Here is a 16,943-nt window from a genome sequence, read left to right as displayed (position 1 = left end):
AGTGATTAGAGATGGCTTTGTGGCAGAGATCTGTGCCCTAGATCACACCAAGATTTAAAATGTCAAAAGAGACCAGTGAACCTGGGCCTGGCCACTAGGAACGAGAGTGGCTTTGACTTGCAACTAACTGACAGGCAAATCAGTGCCTCATGTAATGAGTATCAGGCTTTGCCTGTTTTGTTTGGAAGTGCTTATTTTTATTCACTGGACTTTCCTGTTACTGGTCACTTACTGCTGTTTTATGAAAAATGTATATCCTGTGTATGTAGGTGAACGTGTTCTCAAATTGTCATTTGAGAAGGTGTGTCATTCAGTCTGGTATGGCTGTATAAGATAGTAAAAAAGGAATGAAGCTGATTATCTACTCCTGACTTTTTCCCCTCTCCGTCCCAGTTCATAAGAAACCACTTCAGGAAGTGGAGATTGCTGCCATTACTCATGGTGCCTTGCAGGGCCTGGCCTACCTGCATTCCCATGCGTTGATTCACAGGTAAGGGTAGAGGCCAGTTATGTTTGCATTTCAGTTACAGAGCTATCTAGTCCGGGAAATTTAAAAACTAGTGGCTGCTCCAATGTTTAGGGTGCCTCAGGTCATATGGGAAGCAGATAGATTGCTGCTGCTTCCAGATGTGAGGAGCAGAGTTGCTGGGATTTAACTCCTACCTCTTGGTCTCTTCCATGTATCCACTAAGACTTAGGTCGTCTCTGTTCTGCAGGTAACAATTCTCCAGGCTGGGTGTTACCAGGACACTTGCAGAAGGGCCACAAACATTTTATGACACTGTGACAAAAGGAAAATTCAACTTCCTTGCATGTTATTTCTTAGCTGAGTTTCTTTTCTCTCTCTCTCTCTTTTTTAATTGCAAATAGCAAGTTAATCTTATATAAATATACGCTGCTTTACCACTTTAAAATATTTTGCATTTCTATAATTCATACAGATACTCAGCAAGGTATTATCTTTATTTTGGTAGATGAAGAGGCTGCGGCTCAGAAAGATTTAAATAAGTTGCCCGTAGTCTCACAAGCACTTAAGTAATATGGATTGAAACTCAACTTCCCGATTCCTAATCCACACTTTCCTCTACCTTGTGTTTCCTCTGTTGTAATCCCAAAGTCTTCCCTACAACCTCTTTCCCTACGCTGATTTCTCCTAAAGAAAGGTGTTGTCTTTCCTTCTCTCCAGAAAAAGCTCATAGCAGTTGCTTGAATAGTGGGAGAAATAATGGAATATTTGGTAGATACAAAGGATCTAAAATGGCTCTTAAACAAAAGAAAAACACTTGGCATTTACTAGGAAGAAGTGAAACTGTGAGATCATAGGTTCCCCTTTTGTTTCTGTTTTAATCACCCTGGATTCACCATCGCCAGTTACTGGTACTGCAAAAGCAGAACTTCCCCCAGCATGGACAGGCCGCAGTCCTGCCAGGGATTCAGCGGATCTAGAAGGATGGAGACTGAACCTATCCGTGTCTAATAAGTATTGGTTAAATACATTTCCCATGTCTGTGGATTTGACAACTTTTTGAAAGATGCATCTCTTTGGTACCGAGATATTTACTACTGAATGCCAATTTGCTTATTACCTGCTTCTTTTGAAAAACCATAATTCAGTTTTTTGGTGCCTTTGTTACACTCTCTCTGTACATTAACTTACTGTTTTATTCTATATTAAACTTTATCTTCTTTAGTATGTACTAGAAGTGGGAAAGACAAAAAACTAAAGAATTTTCTTTAAATTTAAAAATAAATGTCTTAGATTTTTATTATTTTGATTTAAAAGACAATTCAGTCTTCTAATTAAAAATAATAGAGAAAACATATTTTTCTGTTGTAAAGAGAAATAAATAATCCTTTTTTTTTTAGTTCTCTGTGCCAATGCCTAATGTCATCATGAGGAAGGAAACTGAATTTTCAAGGGAAGTTTTTACAAAAGTTATTTTGGAAGCATTTGAAGCTTGTCATTTTCAACTTGACATTCATTTTCTTCATTCTTTCCACTTTATCTTTCCATGGCCCATCAATTTACAGTTCGTAGTTCCTAGTAGTCATTATATCTCATGCCTATTTTAAAAAGACTAAGGAATAAACATCCACATCTCGTCATTCTAAATTACCATACTAAACAATGAATTTTTAAAATCATATTTGAAAAACTTTTGCTGCATAAAACATCTAATAGCTTTAGTAGTAACCACTTGTGATTCTTTGTAGTGATACAGTAAAAATGTAATTTCCTAACCCGTAATCCTTGTTTGTTTTGATCTTTCAGGGTCTTCTTTTTACTGTACAGTGTTATTATAAAAATAACACCTTCTATGTAACATGTACCCTCAAATGCCTTAGAGTTGCAGTTACAATTAAAGGCAGAGAGAAAGGGTCACAGGCAAGAAAAAAAAGGTATGTGTGTAGTTGAGGTTTATTCGGAGGTAGACAATAGAATCGCTGCAGATTTGCCTAGGCTCCAAAAATGTCATGGATTTTGGAAACAAAAACACAAAGGCAGTTGCAAATGGCACCAGTTTTCCCAGCACAAGGAATGCCGTCGATGACTACTGCACTTAGCATGTTTAAGAATGGGCTTCTAGAAGCACAGCAGCTGAAGAGGTTTCCCTGTCTGCCGTGTCTGCCTTTTGTCTCGTTCTATCCCCTCCCCTCAGAAGAAAGCTCCACCTTTAAGTAATTACTATGACCTACCTGTAAGTACACCCAGGAATCTGGGCTCCCTTACAACATGTAGTAATTACTAAGTCCCCTTCTGGCTGTCTGAGAAAGGTCTTTTTTTTTTTTTTTTTTTTAATTTTTTTTGTGTTATTAATTGCATGCTCTGACCTATTCCATAATCAAAATTGAAAAATAATTTTATAACTCTCTTTTTTTTTTTTTGTACAGGGATATTAAAGCAGGAAATATTCTTCTAACAGAGCCAGGTCAGGTAAAACTAGCTGATTTTGGATCTGCCTCCATGGCTTCTCCTGCCAATTCCTTCGTGGGCACGCCTTACTGGTATGTAGAATTAGAAAGTATGACAATTTTAAAATGAGGCATAGTGTGTCACACTGCCACCTGTGGCATAGGCATCCCGTAAGGATGCTAGTCCCAGCTGCTCCATTTCCAATCCAGCTCCCTGCTAATGACCTGGGGAAAGCAGCAGAAGATGGCCCAAGGATCTGGACTCTGCCACCCATGTGAGAGACCCAAATGGAGATCCTGGCTCCTGGATTTGGCTTGACTCAGCCCTGGCCATTACAGCTACTTGGGGAATGACCAATGGATGAAAGATTTCTCTCTCCCCCTCTCTCTCTGTAACTCTGACTTCCAAATAAATAAGTTTTTTAAAAAGAATTTTTAAATGTGTGTGGATGAACAAGGTGGACTCATGGCATTGATTCTATTTTTTGTAGTTGTCGCTCCCCCTCTTCGTGGAGGAACGACACAGGACCCTGCGCTGTTCTTTCGTCTGCTCGGCCCTCCCCGGGTTTGCTGCTGGTTCTTCCCGGGTTGGCTACTATCCCTTCCACCTCCGTGGAAGGGCAGTTCCCCCTGGCCGCATTCCCCACTTCCGCAGGGGAGCGGCACACCGCTGGCCGGCTCTCTGGGGGGCTGCACGGGTTCCCTTAGATGTTCCCCATAGATGTTCCTGGTGCATGCCGTCTCTCTCCTCCTTTATAGTCCTCCTCCGCCAATCCCAACTCGGCTGAGTACGCTGCTCTCCAATCAGGAGCAAGTCCTACAGTTAATTGGTTGAACTGGAGGCAGCTGTGCGGAAGCTGTTTACTTCTCTCCCAGCGCCATATTGTGGGAGAGCAGATGCATAGAATAAGTCTTAATTCCAGTAACAGTCTAGTCCGGTTTGCTCCCCACAGATCCCCCTTTCTTTTTATTTTTGGCGTTGATACGCGCCTGTCTTCGGTGTCCCGCGGCACACACTCTGCTCTACTTGCTAGAGCTGCCACAGGCTCTTACAAGTCCTATCAATCAGGAAAACCGAATCCGGGTCCTCTCTTCGCCATGTTGTGAGGAGGTTTTTAGGCGCTGATGCGTGCCTGTGTTCGGTGCCCTGCAGCGCATGCTCTGCTCTGCTAGAACTGCCTGCAGGTGTTTACAAAACCTATCAGGCAAACCGAATCCAAGCCTTCTCATTGCCGTATTGTGGGGGAGACTTATTAGTGTTGGTTTGTGCCTATCTTCGGTGACCTGCAGCTCATACTCTGGTCGAGCTTTGCTGGCGCTTACCGCCTTAAATCAGGCAGACCGAATCCAAGCCTCCTAATTGTTGCATTGTGGGGAAGCTTTACTGATGTTAATTCGTGCCTGTCTTCGGTGACCTGCGGCTAGCCGCCCAGGTGCTCATCGCCTCACTAATCGGGCAGACCGAATCCAAGCCTTCTAATTGGCATGTTGAGGGGAGGCCTTATTTTTCTCTATTTCTCTATCTCCGGGCATTCCTACCTCTCCCATTTCACTTCTATCTTCCAGCATTCCCATTTCTCTTTTACTTCACTTCCAAACTTCTGTTTCTCTTATCCCCGCAGCTTCCCGCTCTCATTCCATTTCTAAACTTCTGTTTTCTCTTATCCCCGCGGCTTCCCGGCGCCTCGCCCTGCCGGCAGCTTCACGGCTCCGCGCAGCTTCCCGGTGCCTCGCCCCGCCAGCGGGCTCCGCCCCGAGGCTGCTTCTCCGCGCCTCACCGGCTCTGAGCCGCTTCAGCCCGCGCCTCATCTGCGCGGCTTCCCGGCTTTGCGCGGTCCGCGGTCTCCACGCTTAACCCTTTCGCGTCTGAACCACGGCCTACGCCAGCCCCGTTCCCTATCTACTCACGCCCCGTGCTCTCTCTGCACGCGGCGGCTTCCGCGAGTAACACAGCGTAGCTTGCGTCTCCACCACTAGCATTCAATCCAAGTTCCCCGGGCTAGCCTGGCGAATTCAACCCAGCGTACGTCTCCGCCCCACGGTTTGGCTTTCCGTCCTTTGCTCCCCGGGCTAATCAGACGGATCCCAATCTGGCTTGCGTCTCAGCTTCTGGTTTCAACTTTTCGCCCCCTATTCCCGGGCTAACTTGAGAACCCCAAAGTGGCTTTCGTTTCCGCCTCGGCCTGCCCCCCGCGGCTTCAATTTCCCTAACATTTTTCTCTACCCAGTATGTTTCCCCAAGCTTTCCTCCAACGATATTCCTCCCTCATTTCTCCTGGCCTCTCCCCACAGTCCGCGTCCGAGTCTGTTTGTTCTAGCTTTCACTTTCGCTTTCGACCTTAGAGATTCCTCCCAGCTTCCCCCCGTAGTCCGTATCCAAGTCTATGCCTAGGCTTTCAATAGCTTCTTCCGGCACCCTTTTCGTCCGGCTTTCCCCTAGGCTCTTCGCTAGTCTCTCTCTCCGGTATTTTCCTGCTTCTTCCCGTTTCTTCCCTCCTAAGTTTCCTATCCGTCCTAGGTTTCCTATCCGAGCTAAGTTTCCTATCCGAGTCACGGCACCATTATGTCGCTCCCCCTCTTCGTGGAGGAACGACACAGGACCCTGCGCTGTTCTTTCGTCTGCTCGGCCCTCCCCGGGTTTGCTGCTGGTTCTTCCCGGGTTGGCTACTATCCCTTCCACCTCCGTGGAAGGGCAGTTCCCCCTGGCCGCATTCCCCACTTCCGCAGGGGAGCGGCACACCGCTGGCCGGCTCTCTGGGGGGCTGCACGGGTTCCCTTAGATGTTCCCCATAGATGTTCCTGGTGCATGCCGTCTCTCTCCTCCTTTATAGTCCTCCTCCGCCAATCCCAACTCGGCTGAGTACGCTGCTCTCCAATCAGGAGCAAGTCCTACAGTTAATTGGTTGAACTGGAGGCAGCTGTGCGGAAGCTGTTTACTTCTCTCCCAGCGCCATATTGTGGGAGAGCAGATGCATAGAATAAGTCTTAATTCCAGTAACAGTCTAGTCCGGTTTGCTCCCCACAGTAGTGAAGAGGTTTTTTTTTTTTTCTTTTCAAAACATTTTTGTTTTGTTTTAAATTTTAGAATTGTCTGCTTTTATTTTGTTTGAAAGAGAGTTATCTCCCATCTGCTGGTTCACTCTCCCAATGCCAGCAACAGCAAAGGCTGGGCCATACTGAAACCAGGATCCTAGAACTCAAGCCAGATCTTTCACACGGGGTCAGGGACCAAACACTTGAGCCATCACCTGCTGCCTCCCAGGGTGCACATTAGCAGGAATCCAGGATCTGAAACAGAACCAGGACTCAAACCCAGACACCCTGATATGGGATGCTGGCATCCCAAGTGGCCACTTAACTGCTGGGCCAAACACTAGCCACCTTTATTTACTTATTTTTTGATAGTATCTCACCAGTGAGATTTCATCTGAGAACAATAGAAACTCAATAGCGAGCAAAGAAACACTCCAACTTAGTATAAACCTTCAGTGACTACAGATTGTTGAAATAGCATTGATGTCACCATGAGAAAACCGAGCAGGATTATCAACTCACCAGCCAAGCTCAGGTTTTAGGTTCCCTTTGAGGTTTCTTTTGAACTTCTTTCTGGAGGCCACGTCTCCAGGTAAGGACACGGCGGCTTCTTTAGCTCTCTGCCTAGCCAGCGAGCGTGAACGTCACCTTTCGGTAAAAGGAATCAAAGTTCTTGTGTTCGCTGTACTCTCTGATGCTTCACCTGGCTTGTCATTTGGGCTTAAAGTTTTTTGCCCTATTCTATTCCATATTCCTTTCCTTCTTTCACAGAGAAGTTAGAATTTCGTTAAACCCTAGAGAATGGCTTATACCCTTGGAAAATTCCTTACCTTAAAAAAAAATCAGCTGCTACTGGAATTTCTTGCCATCATCATCAAATACCATTTGCTAAACAACTACACAGACTCAATAATAGAGCACAGTTCTTTCTGTTCAAAGCATTAAAAACTGACAGGGCCTCTTCCCTCCTAAGAAACAAGCTATGTGCAAAAGTAACACCTGTTACCATAGCCTGGATTGTTTATTTGTTTTCATAAGTTATATAATTTTTGGAATAACTGACTGTATATTTTTTAAAAGATTTTATTTATTTATTTGAGTGATAGAGTTACAGTGAGAGGGAGAGACAGAGAGAAAGATCTTCCTTCCGCTGGTTCGCTCCCCAAATGGCCGCAATCGCTGGAGCTGTACGGATCCAAAGCCAGGAGCCAGGAACTTCCTCCAGGGCTCCCACGCAGGTGCAGGGGCCCAAAGATTGGACCATCTTCTACTGCTTTCCTAGGCCATAGCAGAGAGCTGGATTGGAAGAGGGACAGCTAGGACTAGAACTGGTGTCCACATGGGATGCCAGTGCCACAGGCAGAGGATTAACCACTGTGCCACAGCGCTGGCCCCCAACTATATTGTGTTATGTTGTTATGATGTAAAGTATTTTTCATGTTGTTTAAGGTAACTTGATTATTTGTGTTTCAAGTATATTGATCCTTTATAAATCTCTATGAGGTAGCTACTAGAACACACTTGATTGTATAGGTGAAGAAACTACAGATAGGTCAAGGAACTTACCCACGAGGAAGCTGAGGGTAAGGGACAGAGCAGGGATTTGTAGAAAACAATGTGTTATTCCTCATGTAGTTATATTTTGAATAATATTTTTCAAAATGGTTTGTGTTAGATAAAATTTTCGAATACTCTTAACAGCTATTTCACTGAATCACGTTATTAAGGGGATTTTGTTTTTAATTTGCAACTTGAGTTTTGTGTGCTATGTTTGGTAGGATGGCCCCAGAGGTGATCTTAGCCATGGATGAAGGACAGTATGATGGGAAAGTTGATATCTGGTCACTTGGGATCACCTGTATTGAACTGGGTAAGTAGTTATTTGTTTTCATTGTATTTTTAAGAATCATTCCTTATAATGATTATCAGTAAACCCATCCAGCTTTTATTTAATGAGTTACTGTTAAATGTGTGCCTGGCAGTATGAATTTATTATGTATTTTTCTGTGTTCTTATATAAAAAAGATTGCTTTCCCTCTGCTACATTTGCATGTAAATTTAGAGAAGTTTAAGAAGATTTGGCAGTTAAACATGAAAAAGCAAGATACTAGTATTTGAAACATATCCATCCATATCATCCATGAGTGATAAAGTAGGTTCTATCTTCATGGTACCTTTACCTTCATTTATACTCAACCTTATATTAGGGAGAACTGAGAAAGTACTAGAAGGCTTGCTTATTAGCAATCCAATTCTAAAACTTTTTCAACCCATATAGAGTGCATCCTCAGAGAAAATTTTATGTCAGAAGCTACCCTAGCCATAAAATTTTTTCACTTGAAATTGTGATATCTAAAAGTTTCTATAATACTGCAGAATATCTCTTCTCTTATTGCATATTTTGAATTTTCATAGATGTTAAAGTTACCCCTGATCTGATGGTGTGTTGGCAAATTTACCAAATGAATTCTCTTTGGAACAGAGAATGTAGCATTTGCTAATTACTCTGGTGTAAATGCTCCCATTATAGCCAACTGCAAGAACCAATGCTATTCAGCAAGTGTGGAGTTGAGAAAGATTTGCACAGTTGACTTCTCATGACCAGTGTGAGATGACTCCGGTGTTACACTGTTTTTCTCTACGTATTTGTTTAAATTTTAAATTAAAAAGTGAAACTTCTTAAAAATCAGTTTTTTAAAAATTCTTTAACTTTATGAATTTAGATTTTAATTTTGTTTAAATCCTTTTCTCCTGGCATCCAAATTGATCCTGTAAGAATTTTTGAGTTCCACTTTGATTCTCAAATTATGGTTTTGGGTTTTCCTAAAATGCTTGACCCACAAAGAAGACTTGGAGTACTTGCTCTTACATTTCCAATGCTTCATTGACCCCTTCCAACAAAGAAACATATGGTGAAGACTCGCAGTTTATCTGTTTTTTGACACTAAAGAGATATTAATGATAAAAGAAGCAGAATTAATGAAAAGAAAATGAAAATATTAACTCATTTTTTTTTCCAATTAGGTAACAGGTTCACATAGTTGGTAAATCAAAAAAATACATATAGTGAAAGACCTTCTTCCACCCCTGGCCCTAGCAGCACAATTTCTACCCCACCCTTACCAACACATACTACGAACCATATATATATATATATATATATATATATATATATATATACACACACACACATACACACACATATATATATATATATACCAACACATACAAGGAACCACTATGATTACTTTTATGTATATCCTTCCTGATATATATAAACTTCTGCTCTTCACTTTTATGCCATAGTTATCATATATACATGGTTCTGTACTTCAACTTTTCATTTAACAGTATCACAGAAATCTGTTTTATATTACTAACTTAGATGTCTTCATTGTTTTAATGGTATCACATTATTCCATTATATGGGTATACCACATTTTACTAAACATCTTATATTGCTGGATAATGAGGGGATAGATTGTTTTTCTTAGATTTTAATTATTTGTTAATCTCTTTTTTCACTGCAAAGGAGGTTGATCAAATTTGTTTGCACTGATTTGGGGGTGGGCACAAAATAGGTATTTGCATGCTTGAAAGGGACTTTGAGTGAACGTCCAGCTATGCTATGTAGGTAACCCTAAAATTCATAGGACTAAAACTTGCCAAAATAATTTTGAAGAAACATAATTTGGATAGAAGGACCATTGTGCCAACATCCATGCCTTGATTAAGTCAGCATGGTACTGGTGCAGGGGAAGAATAGAAAGTGTAGAGACAAACTCATAGATGAGTCAGAGTTTAGTGTAAGATAGAAGAGGCATTAAATTAATTACTAAAAATTCTATACATAAGAGTAAATGCCAAAGCAGTTAAATACCTAAAAGTAAAACTTTAAAACTTTTGGGAGAATCACACCCTGCCCATACGCCTCACTTTCTTCATCTATAAAATAAAGATTATAATAATACCTGCTTCATGGGATAGATTAAAAGATTAATTTATTTAAGGCACTTAAAACATGGCCTGGCATATAAGAAGCACTAGTGTTTTTTTATAAAAATTTTCTTTTTCCTTTGAAATTTTTAAAAAATATTTATTTATTTATTTATTTGAAAAGCAGAGTTACAGAGAGGCAGAGGTGGAAAGAGGTCTCCCATTTGCTGGTTCACTCCCCAGATGGCCGCAACTGCCAGAACTGAGCCAATCCAAATCCAAGAACCTGGAGTTTCCTCTAGGTCCCCCGCGTGAGTGCAGAGGTCCAAGGTCTTGGGCCATTTTCTGCTACTTTCCCAGGCACATAAGCAGGGAGCTGGGTCAGAAGTGGAGTAGCCGGAACTCGAACAGGCCATATGGGATGCCAACACTGCAGGCCACAGCTTTACCAACTACGCCACAACACCAGCACCAACATTAGTGTTGTCATTACTCTAGTATACCTTTATGAGTGTAGAAAAAAATTTTCTAAACCATATTTTAAAAGCATAATGGTAAATTAGATAATATTTACCACTTATAAACAAAACTATGTAAAACATAAAAATTAGAAGACAAGCTAGAGACTAGGAGAAGGCAGTTGAAACATGCACAAAGTTTTGGTCCAGAATTAATTTTAAAACAAAAAGCAGGGGTGAACATTTGTCCTGGCAGTGAAGATGCTGGTTAAGATACCCACAGCTCATATTGAACTGCCTGGACTCAATGCCTGCCTCTGACGCCTGCTCCAGCTTCCTGCTGATGCAAACCCTAGGAGGTGGTAGTAATAGTTCAGGAGGTTGGTCCCTGCCACCCATGCAGGAGACCTGGATTTAGTTACTGGCTCCTGGCTTTGAGCTCAGCCTAGCCCCAGCCGTCGTGGGCATTTGGGGAGTGGACCAAAGATTGAAGGCTCTCTGGCTGTTACTCCTTCCCTCTGTGTCTCTCTGTGTCTCAAAGAAATATTTTTTAAAAAAGCCAAGTAGTCAGTAGAAAATGGATTAAGATTGTAATCAAACAATTCATTTAGGAAGAAACATAAATGGACAGCAAACATGACAATATACTCACCACGTTAGGGACACGTCTTTGGCTTAGTGGTTAAGATCCTACCTGGCGGCCGGCGCCGCGGCTCACTAGGCTAATCCTCCACCTTGCGGCGCCGGCACACCAGGTTCTAGTCCCGGTCGGGGCGCCGGATTCTGTCCCGGTTGCCCCTCTTCCAGGCCAGCCCTCTGCTGTGGCCAGGGAGTGCAGTGGAGGATGGCCCAGGTGCTTGGGCCCTGCACCCCATGGGAGACCAGGAAAAGCACCTGGATCCTGGCTCCTGCCATCGGATCAGCGCGGTGCGCCAGCCGCAGCGCGCCGGCCGCGGCAGCCATTGGAGGGTGAACCAACGGCAAAGGAAGACCTTTCTCTCTGTCTCTCTCTCTCACTGTCCACTCTGCCTGTCAAAAAAAAAAAAAAAAAAAAAAAAAAAAAAAATCCTACCTGGGACACACACATCCCATGTCAGGGTGCCTATTTCTAGTCCTGGTTCCACTCCTGATTCCAGGTTCCTGTTAATGTGCACGCTGATACACAGGAGGTGATAGCTCAAGTATTTGGGTCCCTGATACCCTCTTAGGAGACCTGGGCTGAGTTAGCAGCTTCTAGCTTCAGCCTGGTCCAGCCTTGGCTACTGGGGATTTTTGGAGGAGTGAAACAGTGCATGGGAGATTCTCTAACTCTAACTCTAACTCTGCCTCTATGCCCTTCAAAAAAATAAATAAATATGTTTTTAAAAAAGAAAATATCAGTTAAAGTTATTTTACACCTATGAGATTGGCAAAAGTTTTTAAGTGTCAGGTTAATAAATTTGGGGAAGCTGCTAAGGAGTAAGAGGTCTTCTGAACCACTAGTAGGGAGATAAGTTAGTAGTAGGGACCAGCATTGTGGTGTAGCAGGTAAAAGGCGCCACCTGTAACACCAGCGTCTCGTATGCGATTTGTTTATAAGTGACTTGGAAACTTTTTTTTCTTGCTGTTTTTGGAATTCTCTCTTTGTCTTTGTCTGGTATTTTTGGCAGTTTGTAACCTCAAAGATCTTTTTTGGTTGAATCTCTTAGGGGTCTTCGGGCTTCCTGGACTTGGATGACTGTATTTTTCCTAGGATTTGCAGAATCCATCGATTGTTTCATTGAATAGTTCTCCTATGCCTTTTCCCTTTTCTTCTCCTTCTGGAACACCCGTAGTGCAGATATTTGCTTGTTTAATGGTGGCCAATGAGGCTTTATTCACTAAAATTTCTCTTTCTTTCTTTCATTCTTTCTTTCCTCTTTTTTTTTTTTTCTTTTTGACTGGGTCGTGTCAGGTTCATATATTTCCATTTCTTTGTGGCCTTTTTCTGCAGTTCTTGTGTTCCTCTGGGTGTATCATGTTACCTTGATTTTTCATGTGTCTTGTGTCCCTACCTTGATCTTTTTGCATACAGTGGGCCAATTATTTCTACCAATCTTATAGGGTGGTCTTCTTAGTAAAAGACTTTCTGTAGGTGATGTGTCCTTGGCTGCTGGTTGGATTTTCTGTGCTGTCTTTGGTTCCAGGTGGGCACTTTCATGTAATGTCTGTGTAGCTTCTTCAGTTATAGTCATTGTTGGCAATGCCTATGGGTATCTCAGTAGCTTGGACTGCAGTAGTTGTGGGATTACAGCACCAATTAGGGTGCAGCTCTCTTAGGTGGAGTGAGCTCACTACTAGCTCTGGACACGGTACATGCAGATTCTGTGGGTTATATAAGAGCGGCGTCACCCCTGTGGGTCCAAGTGTATTTGGTCCAATGTGCCCAGTATCAGACACAGGTGCTTATCAGAGTCTGAGGGCCTCATGGCAGCCAGGCCTCACCAGTGTGCCCAGCCAAGGCACCTGTCAGCCCCAGGCTTGTCCAGGTAACTTCATAGGACCTCTGGGAGCCAAACTGCCCAGCAAGGTCTTCCCAACTGCTTCCTAGGGATGAGGGTTGGAGGGCAGAGCTGAGCCTGTGTTTCTCAGGCTTCAGTGGGCATAAGACAGAGGTTAAGGCCACCTGGTTGCTTTTCGGAGGCCTTTGTATACTGAACTGCTAAGGAAAGGCTGGTCAGCTGCTTTCAGATTTATGGGTGGATGGGCAGGGCCACATTTCCGCTTCACTGGGTCTCTGTGGGCCAATCCAGTCAGGGCTGGTTGCATGATTGCTTCCCAGGACTGAGAGCGCATGGGTGGGGCCACACAGCTGCTTCCAGAGCAGCAGCAGGGTGGGTAGGGCTGCCTGGCTATTTCCTGGGGCCAAGGTTGGGTGGGTGTAGCTTCCTGGGTGTTTCCAGGGCAATGGATCTATTTTTGGATTTTAAGTTTTAGAAAATAAAAATGAACTAAAATTTTACTTGTAATACTGAGATCCTATTAGCAACTCCTCAGCTATGATGCTTTAAGAAGGAGGTACCAGATGAGTTGAACCTTACAGCTAAGTAGTGCCCACACTTTATTTTATTTTATTTTATTTTTTTTGACAGGCAGAGTGGACAGTGAGAGAGAGAGACAGAGAGAAAGGTCTTCCTTTGCTGTTGGTTCACCTTCCAATGGCTGCTGCGGCTGGCGCCCTGTGGCCGGCGCACCGCGCTGATCTGATGGCAGGAGCCAGGTGCTTCTCCTGGTCTCCCATGGGGTGCAGTGCCCAAGCACCTGGGCCATCCTCCACTGCACTCCTGGGCCACAGCAGAGAGCTGGCCTGGAAGAGGGGCAACCGGGACAGAATCCAGCGCCCCGACCGGGACTAGAACCTGGTGTGCCGGCGCCGCAAGGCGGAGGATTAACCTATTGAGCCACGGCACCGGCCTCACACATGGTTTTAACAAATTATTTTCTGACTAGACACTCTCCGAAGTGCAACATAGATTCTATACTTTCCAACTCTCTTAAATGAAGCAGATAATCATCACATCAGATTCTGTGCTGTGTAGATGTAGTAATCACTAAAGTTTTATAGAGTGGTTCACACTGGTGAAATAGGTACAGATGCCAGAAGATATCTTAGTACTTCCTCTCTTGACACAGCCCTGGTTTGTGCTTGCTTCCTAATTTTATCTTCATACAAAAGATGAATTGAAATATGTATAACAACAGGCTTTGTCAGCCTAACTTTAATTGCCTTTTATGAAATGATCTTCTAAGTTAAAGGACAAGGTAGCCTTCTCCCAACTTATTGTTTTATTGTTCACAACAGCTATTCCTTCAAATTGATAGGCTGTAGCGTCAAGTTATGCTAAACATTGTAGACTCTGCAGTGAGATAACCCTGAGTTCTAATTCCAATTCTGCCACTTCTTATTTGCATGACTTTGGTCAGATTAGTTTAACTGTCTGAAATTTGCATAACAGGAATCACTGTTTTATGGGGATTGTCTAAATTAAATGAAAATATGGATTTAAAGTGCTTGCTATGTCTGGCACATGGTATGTGCTCCATAAATGTTAGTCATTATCAGAACAGTCCTGGGATATATAAAACCAGGAAGCTGGAGTGGGTGTTTGGTGCAGTGGTTAAGACACTGCTTTGGATACCTGCACCCATACTGGTGTGCCTGGGTTTGAAGCCCAGCTTCCTGCTGGTGCAACCCAAAGAAGCGGCAGGTGTTCGGGTCCCTGCCACTCACATGGGGAACTGAGACTGAGTTTTGGGCTCCTGGCTTTGGCCTGCTCCAGCCTCAACTATTTGAGACTTTTGGGAAGTGAATTAGTAGATGGGAGCTTGCTTGCTTGCTCTTTATCCATTTAAATAAAATAACTAAATACAACAAGGAAGCAACATGATAACTATAGTTAATAAGGAAGCATTGTGGCCAGTGCCGTGGCTCACTAGGCTAATCCTCCACCTTGCGGCGCCGGCACACCGGGTTCTAGTCCCGGTCGGGGCGCCGGATTCTGTCCCGGTTGCCCCTCTTCCAGGCCAGCTCTCTGCTGTGGCCCAGGAGTGCAGTGGAGGATGGCCCAAGTGCTTGGGCCCTGCACCCCATGGGAGACCAGGAGAAGTACCTGGCTCCTGCCATCGGATCAGCGCGGTGCGCCAGCCACAGCGCGCCAGCCATGGCAGCCATTGGAGGGTGAACCAACGGCAAAGGAAGACCTTTCTCTGTGTCTCTCTCTCTCACTGTCCACTCTGCCTGTCAAAAAAAAAAAAAAAAAAAAAAAAGAAGCATTGTATTCTTGAAATTGTTGAGAGTAGACCTTAAATGTTCTTACATACACACACACACAAATAGTGACTAGTGGGTATATTAACTGTGATAATTACGTCACGATGTCTAAAAATAGTGAAACATCACATTGTACACCTTAAATGTATACTTTTTTTAAAAAAATTATTTATTTATTTGAAAGGCAGAGTTACAGGGAGGCAGAGGCTGAGAGAGACAGAGAGAGGTCTTCCATCCATTGGTTTACTCCCCAAATGGGCACAGTGGCAGCAGCTGAGCTGATCTGAAGCCAGCCAGGAGCTTCTTCTGGGTCTCCAATGTGGGTGCAGGGGCCCAAGCACTTGGGCCATCTTCCATTGCTTTCCCAAGCAGAGCAGAGAGCTGGATGGGAAGTGGAGCAGCCGGGACTCGAACCAGCACCCATGTGGGATGCCGGCACTGCAGATAGCAGCTTTACCTGTTCTACCACAGCACCAGCCCCCAAATATATACAAGTTTTATTTGTCAAAAAGCAAACAACCAAATAAATAAATATACATATTTTTAGAAGTAGGTATTTTATAGGTAACAGCATCTTATAATTGGCAGGAATAAAAGGGTGCTGCCTCTTACAGTCAGAGGCATCTTAGAGTCAGAGATATGACAATAGATACTCAGTAAATACTCACAAAATTAAATTGTTCCTGGGTACATGTAAGTCCTCAGCGATTATTGAAAGCTTATTCTACCAGTAAGGTAATAAACCATCCATGTGCCTCATTGACAGCTTATCTCCATCTCTCCACTATTTATTTCGTTAATGGACTTGTAAAAGAAAGGTGTTTTTCTATGAAAGAAGATTAAACTGCTCAGATATACATTTAGCAATGATTTTTCTGTTTTGTTTATGTTTGAATTTAATGAATTTCCAGGTACAGACAATATAACTTAAATTATACATTAACATTGAAGTTGCATTAAAAATTGTGGATAGTACCTGAATAGCATGTTGTCCTCTTTCTTTATGGCATCCATCTTTTTTTTTTTTTTTTTTTTTTTTTTGACAGGCAGAGTGGACAGTGAAAGAGACAGAGAGAAAGGTCTTCCTTTTTGCCATTGGTTCATCCTCCAGTGGCCGCCACGGCTGGCGCACCGCGCTGATCCGATGGCTGGAGCCAGGTGCTTCTCCTGGTCTCCCATGGGGTGCAGGGCCCAAGCACTTGGGCCATCCTCCACTGCACTCCCGGGCCACAGCAGAGAGCTGACCTGGAAGAGGGGCAACCGGGACAGAATCCGGCGCCCCGACCGGGACTAGAACCCGGTGTGCTGGCGCCACAGGCGGAGGATTAGCCTATTGAGCCACGGTGCTGGCCGGCATCCATCTCTTCTAAATAGTGTTGTATTAGTCAGCTTTTCACTACTCTAATGCAGTGCCTGAGATAGCTTAAGAAGGAAAGAGGTCTATTTGGCTCCCAGTTTCGGGGGTTCACAGTTCCAGATCAAGACGGGCTCATTGGCTTGGCCCTTAGTGGTAGCATTCTTGCTGGCAGAGTTGTGAGGTGGTGCAGTGCATCACATGGCAAGGAGAGGTGTGCTTGCCGTCCATGTCAACGTGGTCCTTTATGAAGTCACCAGGATTTACTCATGAGGGTTCCACCTAACGACCCAATCCAATCCAGTGACCTTCCAGAGGCCCTGCCTGCAAACACCACACCTGGGTTAAGTTTCCACCCTCTTAGTTCCATTAACTTCTCAAGACTTTGGAGTAATGAATTCGGGAGTTAAACCTTGTTCAACCTATAGCAAGTGGAAATATATTTAAAATATTTTACAAA

At 43.6% G+C, this 16,943-nt stretch overlaps 1 protein-coding gene across 5 annotated transcripts in view; it reads left to right on the top strand.

The window, feature by feature from the left end:
• Nucleotides 1-16,943, top strand: part of TAOK3 (TAO kinase 3) — a 200,308-nt gene that overhangs the window by 100,891 nt on the left and 82,474 nt on the right. For 3 of the 5 annotated variants that reach the window (XM_051826866.2, XM_051826867.2, XM_051826868.2), the window contains exons 7-9: nt 394-490; nt 2,893-3,006; nt 7,725-7,816. In XM_051826866.2, the coding sequence (XP_051682826.1) occupies nt 394-490; nt 2,893-3,006; nt 7,725-7,816 (303 nt within the window). Of the gene's footprint in view, nt 1-393; nt 491-2,272; nt 2,401-2,892; nt 3,007-7,724; nt 7,817-16,943 lie in introns of all 5 variants that reach the window. The other 2 variants (XM_070065981.1, XM_070065982.1) reach the window with 1 other exon arrangement.

The sequence above is a fragment of the Oryctolagus cuniculus genome, chromosome 21 (assembly GCF_964237555.1).
Source record: "Oryctolagus cuniculus chromosome 21, mOryCun1.1, whole genome shotgun sequence".
In the NCBI taxonomy this organism is placed as follows: Eukaryota; Metazoa; Chordata; class Mammalia; order Lagomorpha; family Leporidae; genus Oryctolagus; species Oryctolagus cuniculus.
This window is presented reverse-complemented; position numbering and strand designations above follow the sequence as displayed.